This window comes from Emys orbicularis, chromosome 1 (assembly GCF_028017835.1).
Source record: "Emys orbicularis isolate rEmyOrb1 chromosome 1, rEmyOrb1.hap1, whole genome shotgun sequence".
Classification (NCBI taxonomy): domain Eukaryota; kingdom Metazoa; phylum Chordata; order Testudines; family Emydidae; genus Emys; species Emys orbicularis.
The window spans coordinates 72,867,084-72,886,870 of NC_088683.1; the positions used below are offsets into that span (position 1 = coordinate 72,867,084).

At 42.7% G+C, this 19,787-nt stretch overlaps 1 protein-coding gene across 7 annotated transcripts in view; it reads right to left on the bottom strand.

The window, feature by feature from the left end:
* The window catches only part of KCNC2 (potassium voltage-gated channel subfamily C member 2), a 159,033-nt gene extending 140,456 nt beyond the window's left edge, over positions 1 to 18,577 (bottom strand). For all 7 annotated transcript variants that reach the window (XM_065415460.1, XM_065415502.1, XM_065415483.1 and 4 more), the window contains exon 1: positions 17,918 to 18,577. In XM_065415460.1, the coding sequence (XP_065271532.1) occupies positions 17,918 to 18,577 (660 nt within the window). The remainder of the gene's footprint in view (positions 1 to 17,917) is intronic.
* Positions 18,578 to 19,787: the final 1,210 nt, after the last annotated feature.

The window sequence follows — 19,787 nt, forward strand, 5'->3', positions numbered from 1 at the left end:
CTGTATGCTATACCTCATTTGACAAATGTCCTGAGATAAAGTCAGCTACTGAACCCACATGCTCTCTTATCTCAGGTACTTATATACCCTCCATTACTGTGGGTATCATTCTTAATGTTTTTTATCCTCACAACACCCCAGCAACATAGGGAGGTACTATTACAGTTTCCCCATTTTACAGATGAGGAACAGAGGCATTATGAATTCTGTGGCAGAGCAAGGAATTAAACTTGTTCTCTGGACTCCTACACTAGCACCTACCTCTGAACTATTCTTCCTCTCTGGCAAGCACCCCGTCCCAATCTCACTTCCTATCCTGGACCAGACAAGCCTATCATGAGGGGAGGAGGAGGAGGAAGGAGGAAATCACAGTGAACTAAATGTTAACAACACTGCAGAATAGATGTTTTCATTTCCGCCCCCCCTTCAAAAAAAACAAACAAACCACCTGACAAAATTTCTACCCTAGGAAAACGTATTTTAAAAATATCCTGTAGCTTCACACATACATATCATTTCAGCCTCTCCAGCTTTCTGAAAAGTGACATTGTTACATCCAACACAGCCTCCAGACACCTTCCCCTGCTGATAGGTGGTGAAATCACTGCAAAAAGTAATGCCTGCACTCTCCCTTTTTGTGTACTGCTTAAATGTTGGTTTTCAGGTATTTGTGGTTTTCTCTGTTCTGTATTCCCACAACAAAAGACAAAAGTGCATATGCCAGGTTTGAGCTGTTCCTTTCTGTTTTGCAACCTGGATATGACATGTTATGACACCTTAAATATGTACAATGAGTTTTCATTTTATTATAACTCAACTTTATGAGCAAGGCGTCTATGCTGGAACTTCGTCCAGTGAATGTGCTTGCCCTGCACCACCAGTTACAACAGAGGGAGCTGCATCCCTGGGACAGGTGCTTTTTCAGTATCTATTATAAATGAAAATAAATAAGATATAGGGTTTCATAGAGTTCTAGAGATACTTAATAAACTACAGAGAAATATAACCTTTCTATAGGTTTATTTCAAACCACACTATAGAATTCTACAGCAGGGATGTAATTCTCTATTAAAATGTCTAGGATGTTTGAAATAAACCTATAGAAAGGATATTGCTCAGTATTAAATTGTATAGGGCTTTTTCATAAGGATGGATACCAATCTTATCTTAAGGATGGAATAGTTTAATAAGAATATACTCTAAGGGTAGGTCTACACTTACCCAGTAGTTCGGCGGCGAGCGATCGAACTTCTGGGTTCGACTTATCGCGTCTTGTCTGGACGCGATAAGTCAAACCAGGAAGTGCTCGCCGTCGACTGCGGTACTCCAGCTAGACGAGAGGAGTACCGCGGAGTCGATGGGGGAGCCTGCCTGCCGCGTGTGGACCGAGGTAAGTTCGAACTAAGGTACTTCGAACTTCAGCTACGTTATTCACGTAGCTGAAGTTGCGTACCTTAGTTCGAATTAGGGGGTTAGTGTAGACCTGGCCTAAGAAGTGACATCAGTTGTGACTCCAGCAGTGATAACTATGGGAGTTAGGGTGACCAGATGTCCCGATTTTATAGGGATAGTCCCGATTTTTGGGTCCTTTTCTTATCTAGGCTCCTATTACCCCCACCCCCATCCCGATTTTTCATACCTGCTGTCTGGTCACCCTAATGGGAGTGTATTATCAGACAGGTAAATTGTTTCCATCCTGATTTAATACTGGTTTATAAGTAAGTAAATCTTGACCCAATTTTTCTAATGTAGGTCCTGATCCTGCAATTTACAACCTCCTGTTCTGTATAGACCCCCCTGAAGTCAATGAGACTCCCCATGGACACAAGAGTCTGCATATGCATTGAAGATGCCTAGTTAGGCACTTTATTCAATGTACTGATCACTTGTAGCTCCTATTGAACTTAAAAGGAATTGAAGTTGCTCAGCATCACTTATTTAAGGGCCCAGTTATAGGCATCCAAGCCAGAAAATGTTAGCCCTGGTCTTTATATATTATAATTTTTTTTAAAATTCAGGATTCTTTTTTCTGATCTTTGAGCTAGCAGAAAGTGGCAGCAATTCATTATGTTCTCTGCTGGGCTCCCTGAGAGGGCATGTCACAGGGTCAAATTTTCTGAAAAGAAGATAGTAATTGACCATCTAATTCTCAAATTTATACTAAATTAATGCATTTTTCATTATACCAAGGACAAAATCCTGCCCCACCTCTGCAAGCAATGAAAGTCTTTAATACAGCAGAGCTGTGTGGTTCCAGTATTCAGGAGTGGGGAAGGCTGAGAATCCACATGGGGTTCTCAGCTCACTCTGGGTGCCAGAGAAGTGCTTCCTAGTAACATGGAGGAGATTTGGAGATGGGAGGGTGTCCACTGTCAAAACTACAGGCCATATGAAAAGGAGATCAGAGGGACTACTACACTATTATAGTTCTGAGGCTAAACTAGCAGCTGTGAAGCATCTCCACTGACGCATCGAAGACCTGTGGATGATGGAAAGATTTCCTTTCTTCAGCCACAAATGAAGCTGGACAAATCTCACTTACCCAGCTCTTGTATTGGGGATGAGGATATGGACACAAATGAGTTTTAAGAGCTTTGCAGGGCTTTTATTTGAATTCCTGATTCAGGGAAGCTCTTCAACACATGCTGAAGTCCATCCCTATTCAGGACAGCACTTAAGTACTTGCTTAGGTTTAAACATGTGCCCAAGTACTTCAATGGGACTTAAGCATAGAATCATAGAATATCAGGGTTGGAAGGGACCTCAAGAGGTCATCTAGTCCAACCCCCTGCTCAAAGCAGGACCAATCCCTAGACAGATTTTTATCCGAGTTCCCTAACTGACACCCTCAAGGATTGAACTCACAACTCTGGGTTTAGCAGGCCAATGCTCAAACCACTGAGCTATCCCTCCCCTCCCAAAAAGCATGAACTTAAGCACGTTCCTTAAGAGATATGCTTTCCTCAATCAGGGCTTTACATTGCATATAATTTTTCCTTTCAATTTTTATTAAGATAAACTACATGGAAGAAAGAAATGCTGCATTTATTAACAAGTGTTGTCTAACAAAAATTACTTTAATCCAGCTGGGTGAAAAATATCATGGTATTAAAGTGATAGAGCAGACTGTTCACATGAACCACAAAGCTCTATCTTAAAATAATATTTGTGTTTTGACTCAAGACACACAAGCACAAGAACATTCTGCTGACAGGCAGTCCTAAATCCTGGACACAGCCCCTTGTGTTAAAGGCTCGTAGCACAGACCACCAGAAGCAATAATGATAAAGAGGAAACCAGCTTTAACATCTTAAACTACAGGTTAAAAAAAAGGTATAAATACACAACTGCATCTGGATTGAATGAGACTCAGAGTTTTACCCTGTCACATTTCATACCTGTTCTTATAGTGTACACACTTGTCATGTTAGCAACATACTTGGCTATACAGTAAGAGAATTACAGTGAAAAATTTCTCTGACTCATTTTACCATCCACTATTGCCAAGACATTTCCTGTCACACAGGGGGGTTGGGTTTTGCTTTGAAGGTTTTTGGGTGGGATGATGGGGAATCTACCACAATTACCTTGTGTTTTAGAATAACGTTATTGGTAAATGTGAAGAAAACCTTCAATATTTGTTGACCTGCAGTAATTGCTAATTCAAAATATAGTTAATGTACAATCAGTATCTACACAAACCAGGAGATAAGTACTCTCTCACACTGTTCTTAAAAGTTAGCCCTTCATATTTTAGGGAAAGCAGAAGTTACTTCAAAGAGCAGCATTCTCTCTCATATGAATTTGTCAGGATTCTAGTGTAGTGATGCACAATTCTCATAAAATACAAAGGTAAAGTTGACTAAATCCACGCCTTCTCTAGAGACTAATGGAAACATTTCTTCTAATGAATGCCTGCGAGATTTAAATAGTTTGAGTTTACAAAGCCATTGAAATTTTACTGGCTTTTCATATCAATAACTAGTGTGTGCTATTAGCTTTACAAAGAAAAGCTGCTAATGCAGTGCTAATAAATTAAAAGGTAGCATTAACAATACACACATTTATAATAGCTATTGCTTATTGAACTGTAACAAAATGATTTGCTTTATATTATTCAGAATTGTTAAAAATTAAATATAGTCCGTTGGCCTTAACAGCTCAGCGTCTGGGCCAGATGTTGATATGCAGGGGAGGGGTGATTCAGGAAGAACGGTTGAGCTTTTGTGCCTCAGTGGAAGCAATTTGTAAGCAACACTTACAATCAGGGCCGGCTCCAGGCACCAGCTTGCCAAGCAGCTGCTTGGGGCGGCCACACCGGAGAGGGGTGGCACGTCCAGCTATTCGGCGGCAATTCGGCGGACGGTCCCTCACTTCCGCTCGGAGCAAAGGACCTCCCGCTGAATTGCCGCCGCAGATCGCGATCGCAGCTTTTTTTTTTTTTTTTTTTTTTGGCTGCCTGGGGCGGCAAAAACCCTGGAGCCGGCCCTGCTTACAATTTTCAATGAGACGTTAGAACTCAGACCATATTGGGGGGATCTGCAGTTTGTTATCTGTAGAATATAGGCCGGATTAGCTGCTTCCAACATCCAATGAGTTCATTCAACAAAGAAAGGGGTGCTTTTATAAAGACCCCCCTTCTCACTTAGAAGTCAGGGAAGGGAGGTTGAGCATGATAAAAGCTATAGCCCCACATGGATGAGCCTGCAACTTTGAAAAAGTGCATCCATCATCTTCCCTAAAGCTATGAATGTCACCAGATAAAAGCTCATGCAATACAGTATAAGATTTCTCTTGACGTTATTTTTAATGGTTTTACATTTAGCTTTATTTTGACAAACTGAAGTTATTAGACCATAATTCTCTCTTCATTCTAAAGCCAGAAAGCCACAGATTGTCCATTTTCTATCTGAGGCATAATTTTCTCATTTATCATTTTTTTCTCTCATTCTCCCCCACATTTGTTCCATCGTATAGGCATCAACTTAGATATGCAATGACTTCTCAAAGAGGCCCTGTAGCTGCAATGCATCAAACCTGCTTTGTTGAACATTTGTTGGTCACTGCAACCTTAGCTTCATTTGCTTTTTTCCTGAAAAGAATGCTAAACAGCACTGCTTCTTCTGCAAGCAGGACAGATGTGTGGCCACCTTAGCAGCTGATATGAAAGAACTCTTTTTCCTGCTGTCAAAAGGCCAGTACAAATCTACAACATATACAGCATTTCCCCAAAGACTGATCTCCATCAACTCACTGATCTAGGGGGAGAGATGTCTGAAATGTATACACTCAGAAATGTCAGCTACTTAACCTAAACATTTGCTTGCGCCTAGTAGAATATGCATCCAAACACCAGGGCTGAAATACTGGCCCCACTGAAGTCAGGATTTTACCGCTGAGAGAGCTTTTGAAGTCTATCTGCTATATACACTCTTCAGTTGAAAAGTCCAACATGAAATGTAGGGAAGGAGCATCATAACATTATAGGGTGACCAGACAGCAAATGTGAAAAAACAGGACAGGGGGTGCAGGGGGGGGTAATCGGAGCCTATATAAGAAAAAGACCCAAAAATCAGGACTGTCCCTATAAAATCGGGACATCTGGTTACCTTATAACACTAAGGAGAGGACTGAGCTTCCCACTTTAAAAAAAGAAAAAACTTAGTTGGAATTACAGGGATTGCTCTTGCAAGGTGCTGAAGATTCAGACCCTGATCCACCAAAGCACTTAAGCACATGTTTAACTTCAAGCACAAGAGAAGCCCCATTGAAGTCAAAGGAACTACTCACATGCATGTGTTTTTCTGGATCAGAGCCAGAGTGCTCAGGATTGAACCCACAATTCCCTTTGAAATGTATCATGCCATGAAATTTGGATGGAAAAATCAAAGGGAGACCTTTTCCCTTGAATTTAAAGCACAGGGAAAATCCACCTCCCAAATATGCATGGAAGATCAAACAGAAACCCTTGCCTCTCCTGTGGGAGCGTGACTCACTAGCTGGTGCCTCCCTTGTGGCTGGATGTGGTGTAGCAGGCTCTTCTCCTTTTACATCCCCTGCTGACAGCTGCTCTGTCTGTGGTCTGCTGAGTCTTGTGACTTGGCCCTCCAGCTGGGTCACATGTAGTCCCGCTCCTTCCAAGGTAAACCAATAGTCCACCAAACAATAGTCTATCAACTTCACATTTGGCCTTCAATCCAACTCCAGACTCACTAGTCCCTAAACATGATATCAGGGAGTTTCAATAGTCTTTACCCCTTGCAAGGGGGTTTTCATTCCACCTCCCTTGGTGGACTGGTAGGGGAACCCAGGCCCTCCCTCTCCTCTGGGTTCTGGTCCAGGGACCCTGAATCAGCAGCCCATACCTCTCGCTGCCTCCCTGCACCACTTCCTATCTTGTTCTGTCCTGGGTCTTTGCCAAATCCTTCTCCCAGTGTCCCAGTATATCAGCGCCTCTCTCTCTAAACCTCTTTCACAGTCTCTCTGCAGAAAATATAAGACTCCCCTGAAAAAAATAATTGTGTTTTTATGTTACTTCAGAATGCCTAATGGTGAAGTCTTCTCATGGCCTATTATTAGCAATTTCTAGAAGCTCAAAATTACTTCTTTCCTAAATTGTGCAGTAATCAAAGTTTAAGCTAATTTATACTAATATGCCTGTTTACTTAACAATGCACTTTATATATTCCTTAAGAATTTTCATCACTTCTTAAAGGGGACATTTGTGATTAATAGATGTCATATTAAATACTAGTTATTGCACACTTGATTTCACTTAAATTTACACCAGACAGCCCATAAGAGATTAATATATTTTGTAGCCATTTATATTCTGAGAAATTAAACAGGCTAATAAAAGTGTGATTAGAGGAAATTGTTCTTCCATTAATTTTAGATCACCTATTGCCCTGATGCTTTCTCCATTCTCCAAATTCTGTCTCAGTGCAACGAAGGCCACAGATGAAGACTCTGTTACAAAAGTATTAGGAGCCCTGTCAATGCCTTTTATTGTAACAACACATGTCTGAATAGAGTTTCTCTCACCATCTTTTTTCTCACTCTGCTTAACTTCCACATCATACATTCCCAAAGGTAATTCTCTGAAGGACAATTTTCTTAGCAGTACATTGAGTCCCAGTATCTCATTACTGGTTTTTTTTTTAATCCCACACCTTATTCCAGTTCACAGGCTTAGAGTATCCTTGTACTATTGTTCAACGCAATCATTCCAGTTTGATGGCAGTTGTTTCTGTAGTACAATTATTTCCTTAGGATATGAACTAAATAGCAAAAGAAAAGGTTATTTCTTATACAGTCAGTACGCTGTACCTCATTATATTAGTGCTGTTCTGAACCAGCAGCACAAATTGTTCAATAAACAGACACACCAAATAATATGATGTAGACTACTCTAATGACAGAGATATAACCTTAAGAAACTACATTCATTTAAAGCAAAATTATATTGTGAAATATGTAATGTACACAATATTAAGAACAAATATTACCATGTTATTATTCAGTACACAGTATTCATCACCATGCTAAGAGAGACTACTCATCTGACTACAGCACTTTTCCAGTAGCATATTAATGAGCTAGAACCATATGGTTAGAAGGGACGGCCAGAGTCATCTAGTCTAACCCTCTGCCAAGATGCAGGATGCTACTATGTACAATACATCCAGCAATACTGAAGAACCTGTACTAACGATGACATGCTCTAAAATGACAACAGTCTCAGCTCTATTAAACTCAATGTAGAAAAAATTCCAAATGAGCTTAAACTTAATGTCTGACCACTGGTTGTTCAGATCACCTCTTATAAATTAGGCAACAAATATAATTTCATTAAATTAAAAAAAATACAATTTTGCCATATACATACATACACACCTGTGTTGGGGTGTACAAACCCCACACTGGACAACAAGAGGTTAAGGAGCTGCTCTGGGCTCAGACACAACTCCCCTGCAACACCTACAAGGCATGCACAGCTGGAGGAGGAGTTTAAAAATGGAGCAGAACAGCTCCCTTGTGGGCAGACCAGGGAAGAGAACCTGAGAAAAGGGCTGACTGAAGGCAGGAATTTCCCAGACAACCATTCCCTGAAGGCCCCTCCCGAGGGAAAGATCCTGATACACCCTGAAAGGCTCCAGTGGAGAGAGAGGTTCTACACTTGGCCATGAGGAGGTGCCAGTGGTAAACTGACCCCTTCACACCTGTATATATGTGACATGTGCATATACCCCCACTCCAGAAAGAAAATCTTACCTGTCAGAGAACAAGGTTTCAGGAAAATAAAATTAGAAAATAAGAAACATCCCAGTGTTAATTCTCAGAAGAAAAGTAGAGTGTGTGTATGATTGAACTAGAATCCCAGCTGATTGTAGAAGGCTGTGATAAGAACAGACACTGAATTAAACTGCCAGCATGAAAACCAAATGCACAGAAACATCTCAGAGCATTCGGACATCATTAAAGGCAGGAAGGAAAATAACATGCAGTAATGGTATATAGCTGGATAATTTGATTATCACTTATAATGTCATCTTTTTGGTCAAAGGTTCTCCAAAACAAGATGCAAATAGCAGAAACTTTGGTTTTGTGTTAAGAGGTGACATATTTTCATTGTTACAGAGGTTTAACTGAAGGAAGCAAAGTGCAGTACTGTACTGCTTTTAAAATTGTTTTTAGTTATCAAGTACTAGCAATACATTTAAATTAAACAAATTGGAAGTGGTAAGAAACAAAAGTGACTTTATGTTATCCTTTCTGTATAGGTATTTCCAACAGAATTAGCATGTAGTTATTACAACCTTCTATGGCATATTTCACGGTAATGAAGTCAATAGCCCAAGTCACCTTTGTACTTAAATTTCTGTTTTATTTTGTTGACATTCATGATACTAAGTTTATTAATATTAACATGTTTGTACATATTTCACAGCTTTATTTTTTCATCACTTAAAATTGTATCTGCTGCATGAAAGGACTTAGTGCTACAGTCCTTACTCAGGTCAAACTCTCATTGAAGCCAACAGGTGTTGTGTACAAATAAGGACAGTATGTTGAGCTGCAAGCTATTAGGATAAAATCACTTAACAGAACCAAGTAACATTGTTTTAAAAACATTTTTGTACCTGTTTGATCACCATTTTGTGGGGGTGTTATGCTACTATATAAATCCCCAACACCAGAGTTGTATACTGTAATTCTATATTAGATGAAAGGTTATAACCTAAATTCATTTTTATTTGTAAATTCATTACCAATGAAAAGTAAATTGCCAGGGAAAAAAAACAAGTTTCTGCATTGGCTATAAAAGCACATATATAAATCTCCTTGTCAGACACATGGTATGAAGAGGAGTTAAATACAGAGGAGGACAAGGGAACACATCTCCCCATCATCTGCTAAACACAGAGAGAGAGAGAGCACCCCCTCCTCTCCCCTCCCCTCCCTCAAGATGACCTGGCCCTAGGGCTTTCCCTCTTCTCCACTCCATGAGTTGAGAAATGTGAAGTGTGAGCAACAGCAAGACCTGGAGTCTCAGGAGCTCCCAACCATCTTCACCAATGATAGAACAGCAACAGTGCTTGATAGCCAGGAAGAACTGGTGTATCCCTCTTCTCTAAAATGTCTGTACAGTGCTTTGAATATATAAAGCTCTATAAAATACTATCTATTATTAAAAGATCTCTCACTCCTCCCCCCCCCCCTTTCCTGGTGTAAGAAAGTAACTGGGAAAACTCCACAGGAAGAGGAGGTCACACACAGGTGCTCCCTCTCCTCTCTTTAGTGGGGGAGGAAGGGAATCTGGGGCTGTCCATAAAGTATATAACACATTAGGAGGTGATTGGGTCCTTAATTTTGCATGTGTGTTTCAGTATTACAAAGAGGTACAAGCAGTGGGTGGGTCTTGAAAGTCACCCACAAAACGTGTTATGTAATTTACAGACAGCCCTGGACAGAGAAATGTTATGCAAAATATCTTAAAATCTTCTAAATGCAGGAAACTGCAGTAGGGATTTCAGAATTATCTGACCCATCACCTTTCTGTGTTATGCATCAATAGAGATTTTCCATCCTGGTAGAAATTGGAAAAGGTAGCACCAGGGAGGTGCCTCTGCTAAGTTCCTCATGCTGCACACACACATACTCACACAGCCTCCTTTTTGGCTGGCTATGGGCCATCTTAAGGGCACAAACACCTGTCCAATACATTTCTCCTTGTGTTCCCATTCTCTTTTCCTGGCTGCATCCTGTGACCATATGAGGATGCAACACTGTGCCAGCATATAGTATTGAGACCTATCACAACAGCCACCAAAACTGGGGAGGGTCTTCCTCCTGCCATAATCTACTTCAGCCATTCCATCTAAATGAGTACTCTTCTTCAAAGTAACTATTATTCTGTTATTTAAATATTTTCCAAGGTCAAAATACAAGAGATTGCCCTTTATGTATTAACTAAAAAAAATCAGAACACAATTTTGTCTAATAGATTACCCAAGTGAAAATAAATCTCACACTGTACTATCATTAGCTATGTATGCAAGTGCACATATTTTGAGCTAACTTCTGCTTTCAGTTACACCAATGTAAATTCACAAATCCATTGACTTCACTGGATTTTCTTCAGATTATTCCAGAGTAACTGAGACCTGAATTTGGCCACATGCATGCAGATATAAAATCTTCTGTTTCTAAAATGACAGGACAGATCATCTGTGTGGCATTTATGTCAGAGCCATGGCAAAATGCTTTTCTAAGATGAATAAGTTGCAGAGAGAGAATGTTTGCAGTGGAAACAGGAAGTCAGGAGCTGGCTTGTTTCCATGGAAACAAGAACAGCAGCAGGCAGAACAGCTGTAGAAAGAAGGCAGAAGTTAGGCAGGCAGAAATCTCTCTTATTTTACCTTATTGATATGATGGTACAAACAAACAGATACTGTCCAAATTTAGGGTAGGCCAAATCAGCTGCTGTTAGGTAATTTATTAAGCAACGATTTTCAGTCAAGCCCTCTAGCAGACATTCTCAAGCTATTGCGGTAGTGTTGTAATAGTATTCCAGAAGATAACTAGTAAGAGTCATCTACAACATGATTTAATCAGCCCTTGGGGTACAGTAATCCGTTGGCTAGATATGAATTGCTGTAATACTGCTGCATCCACTGTTGCATAAAGTACAATTTTTCCTGTTGCTTTAAAAGCAACAACTGTCCCTACAGACTAAATATTTCAAACAGAATGGTTAGGTCTAGCTAATTTAATCTGATGTATTGTTTTCCCACTAAACAAATAAAACTAGCATTTTGCTTACCAGGATGACAAAAAAAGCTCTCAATTTCTTTATGATCCTTTTTATTTCCTTAGAATACTTCTGTAATCATTTCCAGATGGAAGAGGGCTATATGACTCATAAGATCTCAGAAGGTAACGTCTGAAAATATATTTGTTTCAGTTGCGGAAGAAATCAATAATTTGAAATTAGAAAGGTTTGTTACCCTGCGAGTGAATATTCTGAGTTGAACATTTTCTTTTTTACTCTGTCATGCTTCCTTACTCCTCCTCTCGCCATGTTTCAATCAGATTAGCCCAGCAATTTTACTTCCAGAATCAAAATTTTTAAAAGCTTCATACATCATTAACAGCCTAGCCCTAAGGATATAACTAGCACAATTTCCAAATAAAGAATCAAGATACTCCTGCAGTGATGCTGTTAATAACAGGGCTCCCTAGTATACCATACATCAAGTGGACTTTAGCATTTTGAAGTGAGTCTACAAAACAATACGTTTCCAGCTGTGGCGAGTTATATGGGCCCGTAGTGCCCATGCTCCAGCAAATTCAGGGCATGGAGGCCTGGCTCCGCTAATGTTCAGGGCCAGGTCTCTCCCCTGGCACCACCTGCTGCCCCGCACGCTTCCCCCGGAGCGCCCCTACCTGCGCCCTGGGGAGTGGGCGGCTGCCCTGCCACTCCGCGCTAAACTCCCTCACCGGCTGCTGCCAGCTACAAAAGGGAGCGGTGCCACTGCAGAGGGAGGAGGGGAGGAGGCACACATGTGATGGCAGCCCTCCGCACTCTCTGGCACCCACCAAGGGAAGGCGAGGGGGCTTCCTGGACCTGACAGGGGCCCAGCCCCTAGGAGTACGTGCAGTGACAGTGCCTGGTGAGTGTGCTGCTGGCGGGGAGAGGGCTGGAGGGACTGTAGAGTCCTCATCTCTGGCCCCAGCCTCGGGGCAGCCTGCACCCCAAACTCCTCATCCCCAGCTCCGCCCTACCTCAGAGCCTGCATCCCCAGCCAGAGCCCTCACCCCCCTGCACCCCAACCCTCTGCCCCAGCCCTAAGCCTCCTCCTGCACCATGAACCCCTCATCCCCGGCCCCACCCTGCAGTCCTCACCCCTGCACCCCAACCCTCTGCCCTAGCCCTGAGCCCCTCCCACACCCCAAACCCCTCATCCCCAGACCCAGCCCTCATCCCCCACCCCACCCCAGAGCCCTCACCTCCCTATACCCCCACACATTGTGCAATATAGGAAAACTGTACTATTTCCAGTCCATTTTTACATTATTTTAAAATATATAGATCAGCTTACAAGGCGGGGGGTGCGGGACTTGGACCTGTTCTGGGCACCACCAAAAATTATACAAACCTGCCGCCCCTGTACGTGTCTCCTCTCCCATCTTGCTCAATGTAACTAATTCCTGCCCACTGCAGTCACATCACAATGCTTGAGGATTTTGGAGAGGATTAGTGAGATAAGTCTTTGAAGTTTAACTGACTAATTTTATACTGCAGTGTGGTATCTTTACGACTCCCATTCCCCTTCAGCAAGAGTGCTGGTGGATATACCTTTTTTTTTTTAAAGTTCTGCAAGAAGTAGTTGTCCAGATAGACCTAAAGGTTGCAAGGACTCTCAGAAGTTTTTGCATATCAATGAATATTAGCACTTCATAAACGTTACCTAATTAGCTGTCATAACCCTCCCCACTGCGAAGCAGGCAAATATTATTGTCTCTATTTTAGAGATAAGGAAACTACGGGTTATGTGACTTGACTACAGCTACAGAAGGTTAGGATTAGAATGTAAAGGGCCTTACATGAAGTACCATATTTAGTGAAATAGCCCATGCTGATTGTCACATTGTTCAACTACCCCATTTTGCAGACACTGTCCCCACAGTGGTGAATGAACTTACGGTCTTCTAAAAAAATGAGGGGCATGTGGCCACAGTTTTTATAGACCCTAAGGCCAGATCTGAAAGCCCATAGTGGGGACTATGGATAACCCAGGATGTTTCTGAAAAATAAATAAAAAACCCTAATGATCTGTTTACATTGCATCACATATTCAAGATTATATTTCAAAAGAAAATGAACTAGAAAATTTACTTGGTTTTAAACATGAAATCTGAAACTAGCTCTGGCATTTGTAAGTCCCTGTTGGTGCTGGGAGTGTCCGATAACTAAAAGCTTCCTGGATCCCAAAGGCTGGTTCTGTTTGAACTCCTTCACACCCAGCACTTAATTTTGACTCAAATATTTCCTTATAAATTTTTCAGATTCATCTTTGCAATTTGCTCTTCTTTACTGCAATTAATACTTTACACTTATATAGCAATTGCCTCCTAAGGATGTCAAAGTGATTTACAAATATGAATTAATTAAGTCTCATAATACACTTGATAGGGATAATACCTATCTCACAGATGGGGAAACAAAGACACAGAAATATTAAATGACTGGTCCCTTCTATGCTAGTGTCTTAGCATAGTGTCTTCTTATATGTGCATAACAGTATTTTGCAAAATGCTGTTTTGTGAATGATTTCTCTATTACTTATGTCTGGAGTGAAAGAAAAATGTTCAAAAAGAGAACCACAGTAGGAAAAGTTGCATAGATCTGGAAATTTTGAAAGAAATTATTCTATGTAATCCCATTTAAAAGATATCACATGTGTATATCACATTTTATATCTATACAGTGGCAGAAATTATACTGATCATGCTCTACCTTGCAACATACCTGGGTCTTATCTTTGTTTTACTAATATATCTCTTTAAAAAACCGAAACAAAATCAAAGCCCCACCACCACCATTTTGGACACGTGAGTTCTTAAGGAACATCAGTTAATATATCAATACTTTCTCATTCTTAGGCCATTTAACAGAATATTGAAAAAAACAGGTAATAAATCTCAGTTACCATCTGAATATGATTAAAGTTGAAGATTTTTAGAATCATAGAAACAAATGCATCTTTCATCAACAAACTAGTTACTTCCACTATTTATATAACATCATTTGATGGTCTTGCTAGAATCTCTCACACACACCACAACAGGTTACCATGACAACTTATATTTGAATTTCTATAAATTTCTATTTTTAGAGATCACAGTTTAGAAATCACAAATCATAAATATTAAGTGCTATCCTGTTAATCAAAATAAATAAAATGCCAGTTTTCTTCTTTGTCATATTTCAGAAAATTGAAATCGCTCAAATTACATAGAACAATAATCCTAAAAAATAATAGTGATTATGAACGTTTAACACTAAGTATCTCTATAATCTGAGATAAGTGGTTCATGAGTCAATAAGATAGACTACAATGCAAAGTGTGAAATCCTGGCCTCACTGAAGTCAATGGGAGTTTTGCAACTACTTCAATGGAGCCAGGATTGCACCTAAAATGTTTATAGATTTACACATCATTTATTTGAGTTTACACAAACTATTATTGCATTTATCAGAAGCGTCAGAAAGCTATCTTTCTTTCTGGAAAGATGGTGTCTAAATTGGCAATAGCATTTCAATTCCAGAGTAAGGTTGCCGTCACTTAGAGTCTTACACTATGTCTACATTGCCAAAGGGGGGAAAAAAGCATCAGTCAGTCTCCGAGCCCAGATCAACTGACTTAGGCTCGTGGGACTCACATTACGGGGTAGATGTACCTGCTTGGACTCTGATACCTTCTCCCCTCACTGAGTTTCAAAGCCCAGGCTCCAGCCCAAGTGGGAACCTCTACATTACTATTTTTAGCCCATAGCACTAGTCCTGTGGACCAAGCTCTGAGACTCGCTGCCATGAGTGTTGTGGTTTTTGTTGTTTTGTTTTCAATCTTGATGTACCTAGAGAATCATCATTTAAGACCAGAAAGAATCAATAGATCATCTAGTCTGATCTCCTATATATCACAGGCCATCAATACCACTCAGCACTCACATACTAAACCCAATAACAGAAATTAGATCAAAATATTACAACCTACAGGAGACTAGACTATTATGAACCACAGACAGAGAATATACGGGGCCAAGGTGTACCAGTGCCTGAGGTCCCCAAAGTGGCAGGGAGGTGATTAAGTGAAATTGTTCATTAGGTGTTCACTAGCACTTAGACACAAAATTATTTTCTTCTCTGAAAGCCACTAGCAATTCACAAAGTGGCCTTCTTAGCAGAAAGGTCACCATAAACAGTAGCAGCCTTGAGGAAAAGCAAAACACTGAATTTAGGCAATGTAGTTATAGCTCTAGCTATGGGCTTATTCACTTCAGTATTAAGCAGCCAGTCAGAAATCAAGAGTTCAAAACTAGAAATCAAGAGTTAAATCTACTGAGAAGTAAATGCAGTCACTTCTATAACATTAATATTAGCAGATTACAATGTTATGTTACAATATAAATACACAGTTCATTTTTAAGACTCGACAAATCCACTAATATCAACCAAACAACTAATGATAAAATGTTCTGGTCCTCAGCATTGAAAGATATTATTGAGGAATTCAAGCGGATCAAAAACATGTGAAGGAACTATGGTACTATGACTCAATTATAGCCAGCATTTGCCTTTCCACGTTTCTCTTGGTGTCTTCCATTTAACCTTTACTTCATATTTGTCAGTTCTCTGGCAAAGAATGTTGGAAAGTCTCCAAAAAAAACAAACCAACCCACTATAGATTCAATGCACAGTTAAAAGGAAAATGTAGGTAATGAATATTCTGAAGATGTTTTCCAATAGCATTTTGATGAAGACGGGTATTAGTCTGACATCTAGAGCACATTCTACTTTTAAAATAATATTGCTGAAATATTATAAATGTGTGTGTGTATGTCCTATTAGTAAGCAACAATAGGAATTTATTCCATTATCATTAATTCTCTATTATATTTTATTTCAGTATTATCTGAAGCCAGTGGCACAGACAAAGCGAACTGCTGCACAAGCTTTGATTCCTTGGGAATGCTACCAATCAGTGAAGAACAGGAGTGACTGGGGAGCCTCAGAGCAGCTGGAAGAAATGCACCTCCTGCCTGGATAGTTTCTCCTCTCACTAAAGACCCAATCCTACCCCCATTTGAGTCAGTAAGCATTAACCCATTAACTTCAATGGGAGCTGGATCAGGCCCTAAAATATGATTCAGCAACATACTTAACCACATGCTTCATTTTACAAAGGTGAGTAATCCTATTGAAGTCAATAGGACTACTCCCATGGTTAAGTTAAACATAGTTGTAAGTATTTGCAGAATGAGGCCCAAGTTTGAACCCTTCAGAAGAAATCCTGATACATATGTTGCAAAACATGTATTCCACTTGCATAAAACAAAACCACTTGTAGTTACAACAAACACAAAAGGAAGAAATTGTTTGGGGAAGGTTGTTGTGGAAGGGGGGGGGGTTAAAAAAAATTAAACCTGGGAAAACCTCCATTTCTTTTTCTTCAAAAACTGCACCTGCTTTCCTTACCAGAAGGAACTCCAGAGACTTAATTAGGCCCAAAGCCACAGGTCAGACAGTGAATCCACATGGTGATTGAATAAGAAACAAAAATATGAGACTAAAATCAGGGTCTCACTCAAAAACAGAAAAATAATCTGTGGTAAAATCCTAACTTCCAGTCTAAATCAAGATAACTTAGTAAAATCACTTACTGCCTCAGAATTATGTCCTGGATCACAGAATGAGTAAGGGTCACCCTCAGAAATCAAGGACTAATCCAAGGACTAGAGTGAATCAGGATCACCCTCTGTCACACACACGTTAAACTATGTTCACCCTCAGATCCAGACACCAAAGCAAGGAGAGAACTAAGGACACCCTCACAAATCACAGGAAGCAAGTCACCCTCACTTCGCTATTAACACAGTGTCACCCACAAAATCAAAACCTGAGCAGGGTGAGTCAGAGTCACTCTCTAGCAGGGTCCAGATCCTGCTACTCTTGTGGGTATCTATATACAGCCTTTGGTCAACTCATCCCCACACCAATCCCTCTAGGGGACCAAGGACAGATTTAGGGTCACATACACCCCAATTCACACACCAGAAGTCAGTGGTACCCCTATGCACAAAACCTCTCGGGGTCCAGTGACTGAGGCAGGAGTACCCCCTCACACACATACACACCTCAGGAGACCAGTGACTGAGGCAGGGTTGCCCCCCCCCATACACCCTTTATCCCAGAGGACCAGGCACTGAGTTAGGGTCCACACATTCGCACCCCACCCCAGGGCCTGAACCAGGGTCCCCCCACACACCCCCAGGGAGACCAGAAACTGAGCAAGGGTCACCCCTCCTCCACATACACAAACACCCTAGAGGACCAAGGGCTGATTTAGGGGGACCAAGGGCTGATTCGGTCCCTCCAGGATTGTCCTAGAGTCTCCAGGAATTAAAGATTAATCTTGAATTAAAGATTATGTCAGGTGCTGAAACCTCCAGGAATCCATCCCACCAAAATTGGCAACTCTCCCCAACACACGGGGGGAGGGGCTGAGTCAGGTCACCCCCAGGGGGGAAGGAGCTGAGGCAGGGTCACGTCCCCACGCCCCCCGGGGCTCAGGGGCTGAGGCAGGCCCCCGGACTCAGCGCCTGCGCGGGGCCGGGGTCGCGCTCTCACCCTGGCGGCCCGGGAGGAGTAGGGGTCCTCGAAGAGCGCCCACACCCGGGGCTGCAGCCGTCTCCAGCGCCCGCCCACGCCGTCGGGGGGCCCGGCCGCCGCCCCCACGTCCTCGATGCCCAGCCTCTTGGCGGCCAGGTCGTCGTCGTCGAGGGGCGGCTCGCCGTTGATGAGGTCGGGGGTCTCGAAGATGTCGAGCGCCTCCTCGGCGTCGCGGTGCTGGCGGTAGGTCATCCAGCAGCAGGGCTCCACGTCGGTCTCGTCGATGCCCCAGAAGGCGAGCTCCTCCTCGAAGAGCGGCCCGCACACGTCGGCCGGGCAGTGCAGCTTGCCCGTGCGGTAGTAGTTGAGCACATAGGCGAAGACCCCCGGGTGCCGGTCGAAGAAGAACTCGCTGGGGCCGCCGCTGGTCCGGGGGCTGCCGCCGCTGCTGGCCTCCGGGCAGCCGCCCGGCACCTGCGGGGGCAGGTTGGGGGGAGGCGGTGGCGGGGGAGCCGGCGGCGGCGGCTGCTCTTCCCCGCCCGACGACTCGCTCTGGGACTCGCAGGCGAGCAGGGCCAGCCGGGTCCCCGGCAGGGTCTTCAGCGTGCTCCGGTAGGTCTCGTGCCGGGTGCCCCCCACGTTGAGGATCACCCTCTCGTTATCCTCGAGCTTGCCCATCTCTCTGGGTCAGACATGACTGGGGGGACAGACAGACAGACCCGTCAGCGTGAGACCAGCAGGGACTGGAGGAAGATGGGAAATGGGAGGGGTGATAGGGAGCCTGATTCTCTTGAGGTCACTTTCTACCTCCTACCCCTTACACGAAAATGCCCCACTGCAGCCCACATCTTCCCTGCTCTTTACCCTCCTCCCATCTCCTGTGCCCACCACCTAGGTCGACCCTTCCTCTCTTCCCCAACTTGCCGCCTTTCCCTCCACCACTATGAGCCAAATCTCCAGAACTGCCTTTTCTATCTTCCCAAATCCCCCTCCAATAGGACCTGCCTTCCCCTGACATCCCAGGGTCTCCGCCTCGTTTTCCCACTATTCCTCTCCTCGCTTTCGTACAATAGCAGCTGTTAGAGCTTCTCTTCGCACCAGCGACTGGAAAGTTGGTTTGCAAACGACCCTGAAAGAAACCTCGTAGTCCTTTCGCTGTATCCTTGACGAATTCAAAGCACTGCTGCTCCCACACCCCCTTCTACAAACCAGTCTTTGCCTCCCCTGCTTTCAGACGGCTTTTTCCCCCCTCGGTGATCTGGACTCTTCCCCTGCACCTCTTCCTTCCCCCAATATAGACAGAGAGAAAGCAGAGGGAAACCAAACAACCCTGCTTCTCCTTGATACGGATCAGTCACCTTCCCCACCCCTTTTTCCTCTCTGTTTCTGGGCTTCTTGGATCAAGCTCTCTGAATAAAAGCAAGCGGTTAAATTATTTGCTATTTGTCCATCATTTATTATATTAGGGACTTAGAAGAGAAGGTTTGGTCTCTAGGAAGAAAAACCAAACCTCGAAACAGCTCAGGCAGCAGGCACACCCTTATAGGAGCCGTTAGCGTGTAGCTCTGGCTGCTACTTTCTCAAAGCACTAACCTCCCCACGGATTTTACCTATACATTCATATTTAGGAAGACCAGACGGAATCACAGCCAGGTTGGCGTGGATTTTCCCACGGTATCCCCCCTACCCTCCGGCTTCTCAAATACCTTAATGAGGAGAGAGAGAGAGGCTCCTCTTCATATACCAGACGCTGTTTTCTTTGCAGCTGTTGGCGGATCCTCCGCCAACCTGTGTGTGTCTCTGTCAGGCGAGAACTACTTGTTGTTTTTCTCCCCATGTTCAGGTGGCTATTCCACCATCCTTGGTGCTGAACTGCGAAAGGAATAAA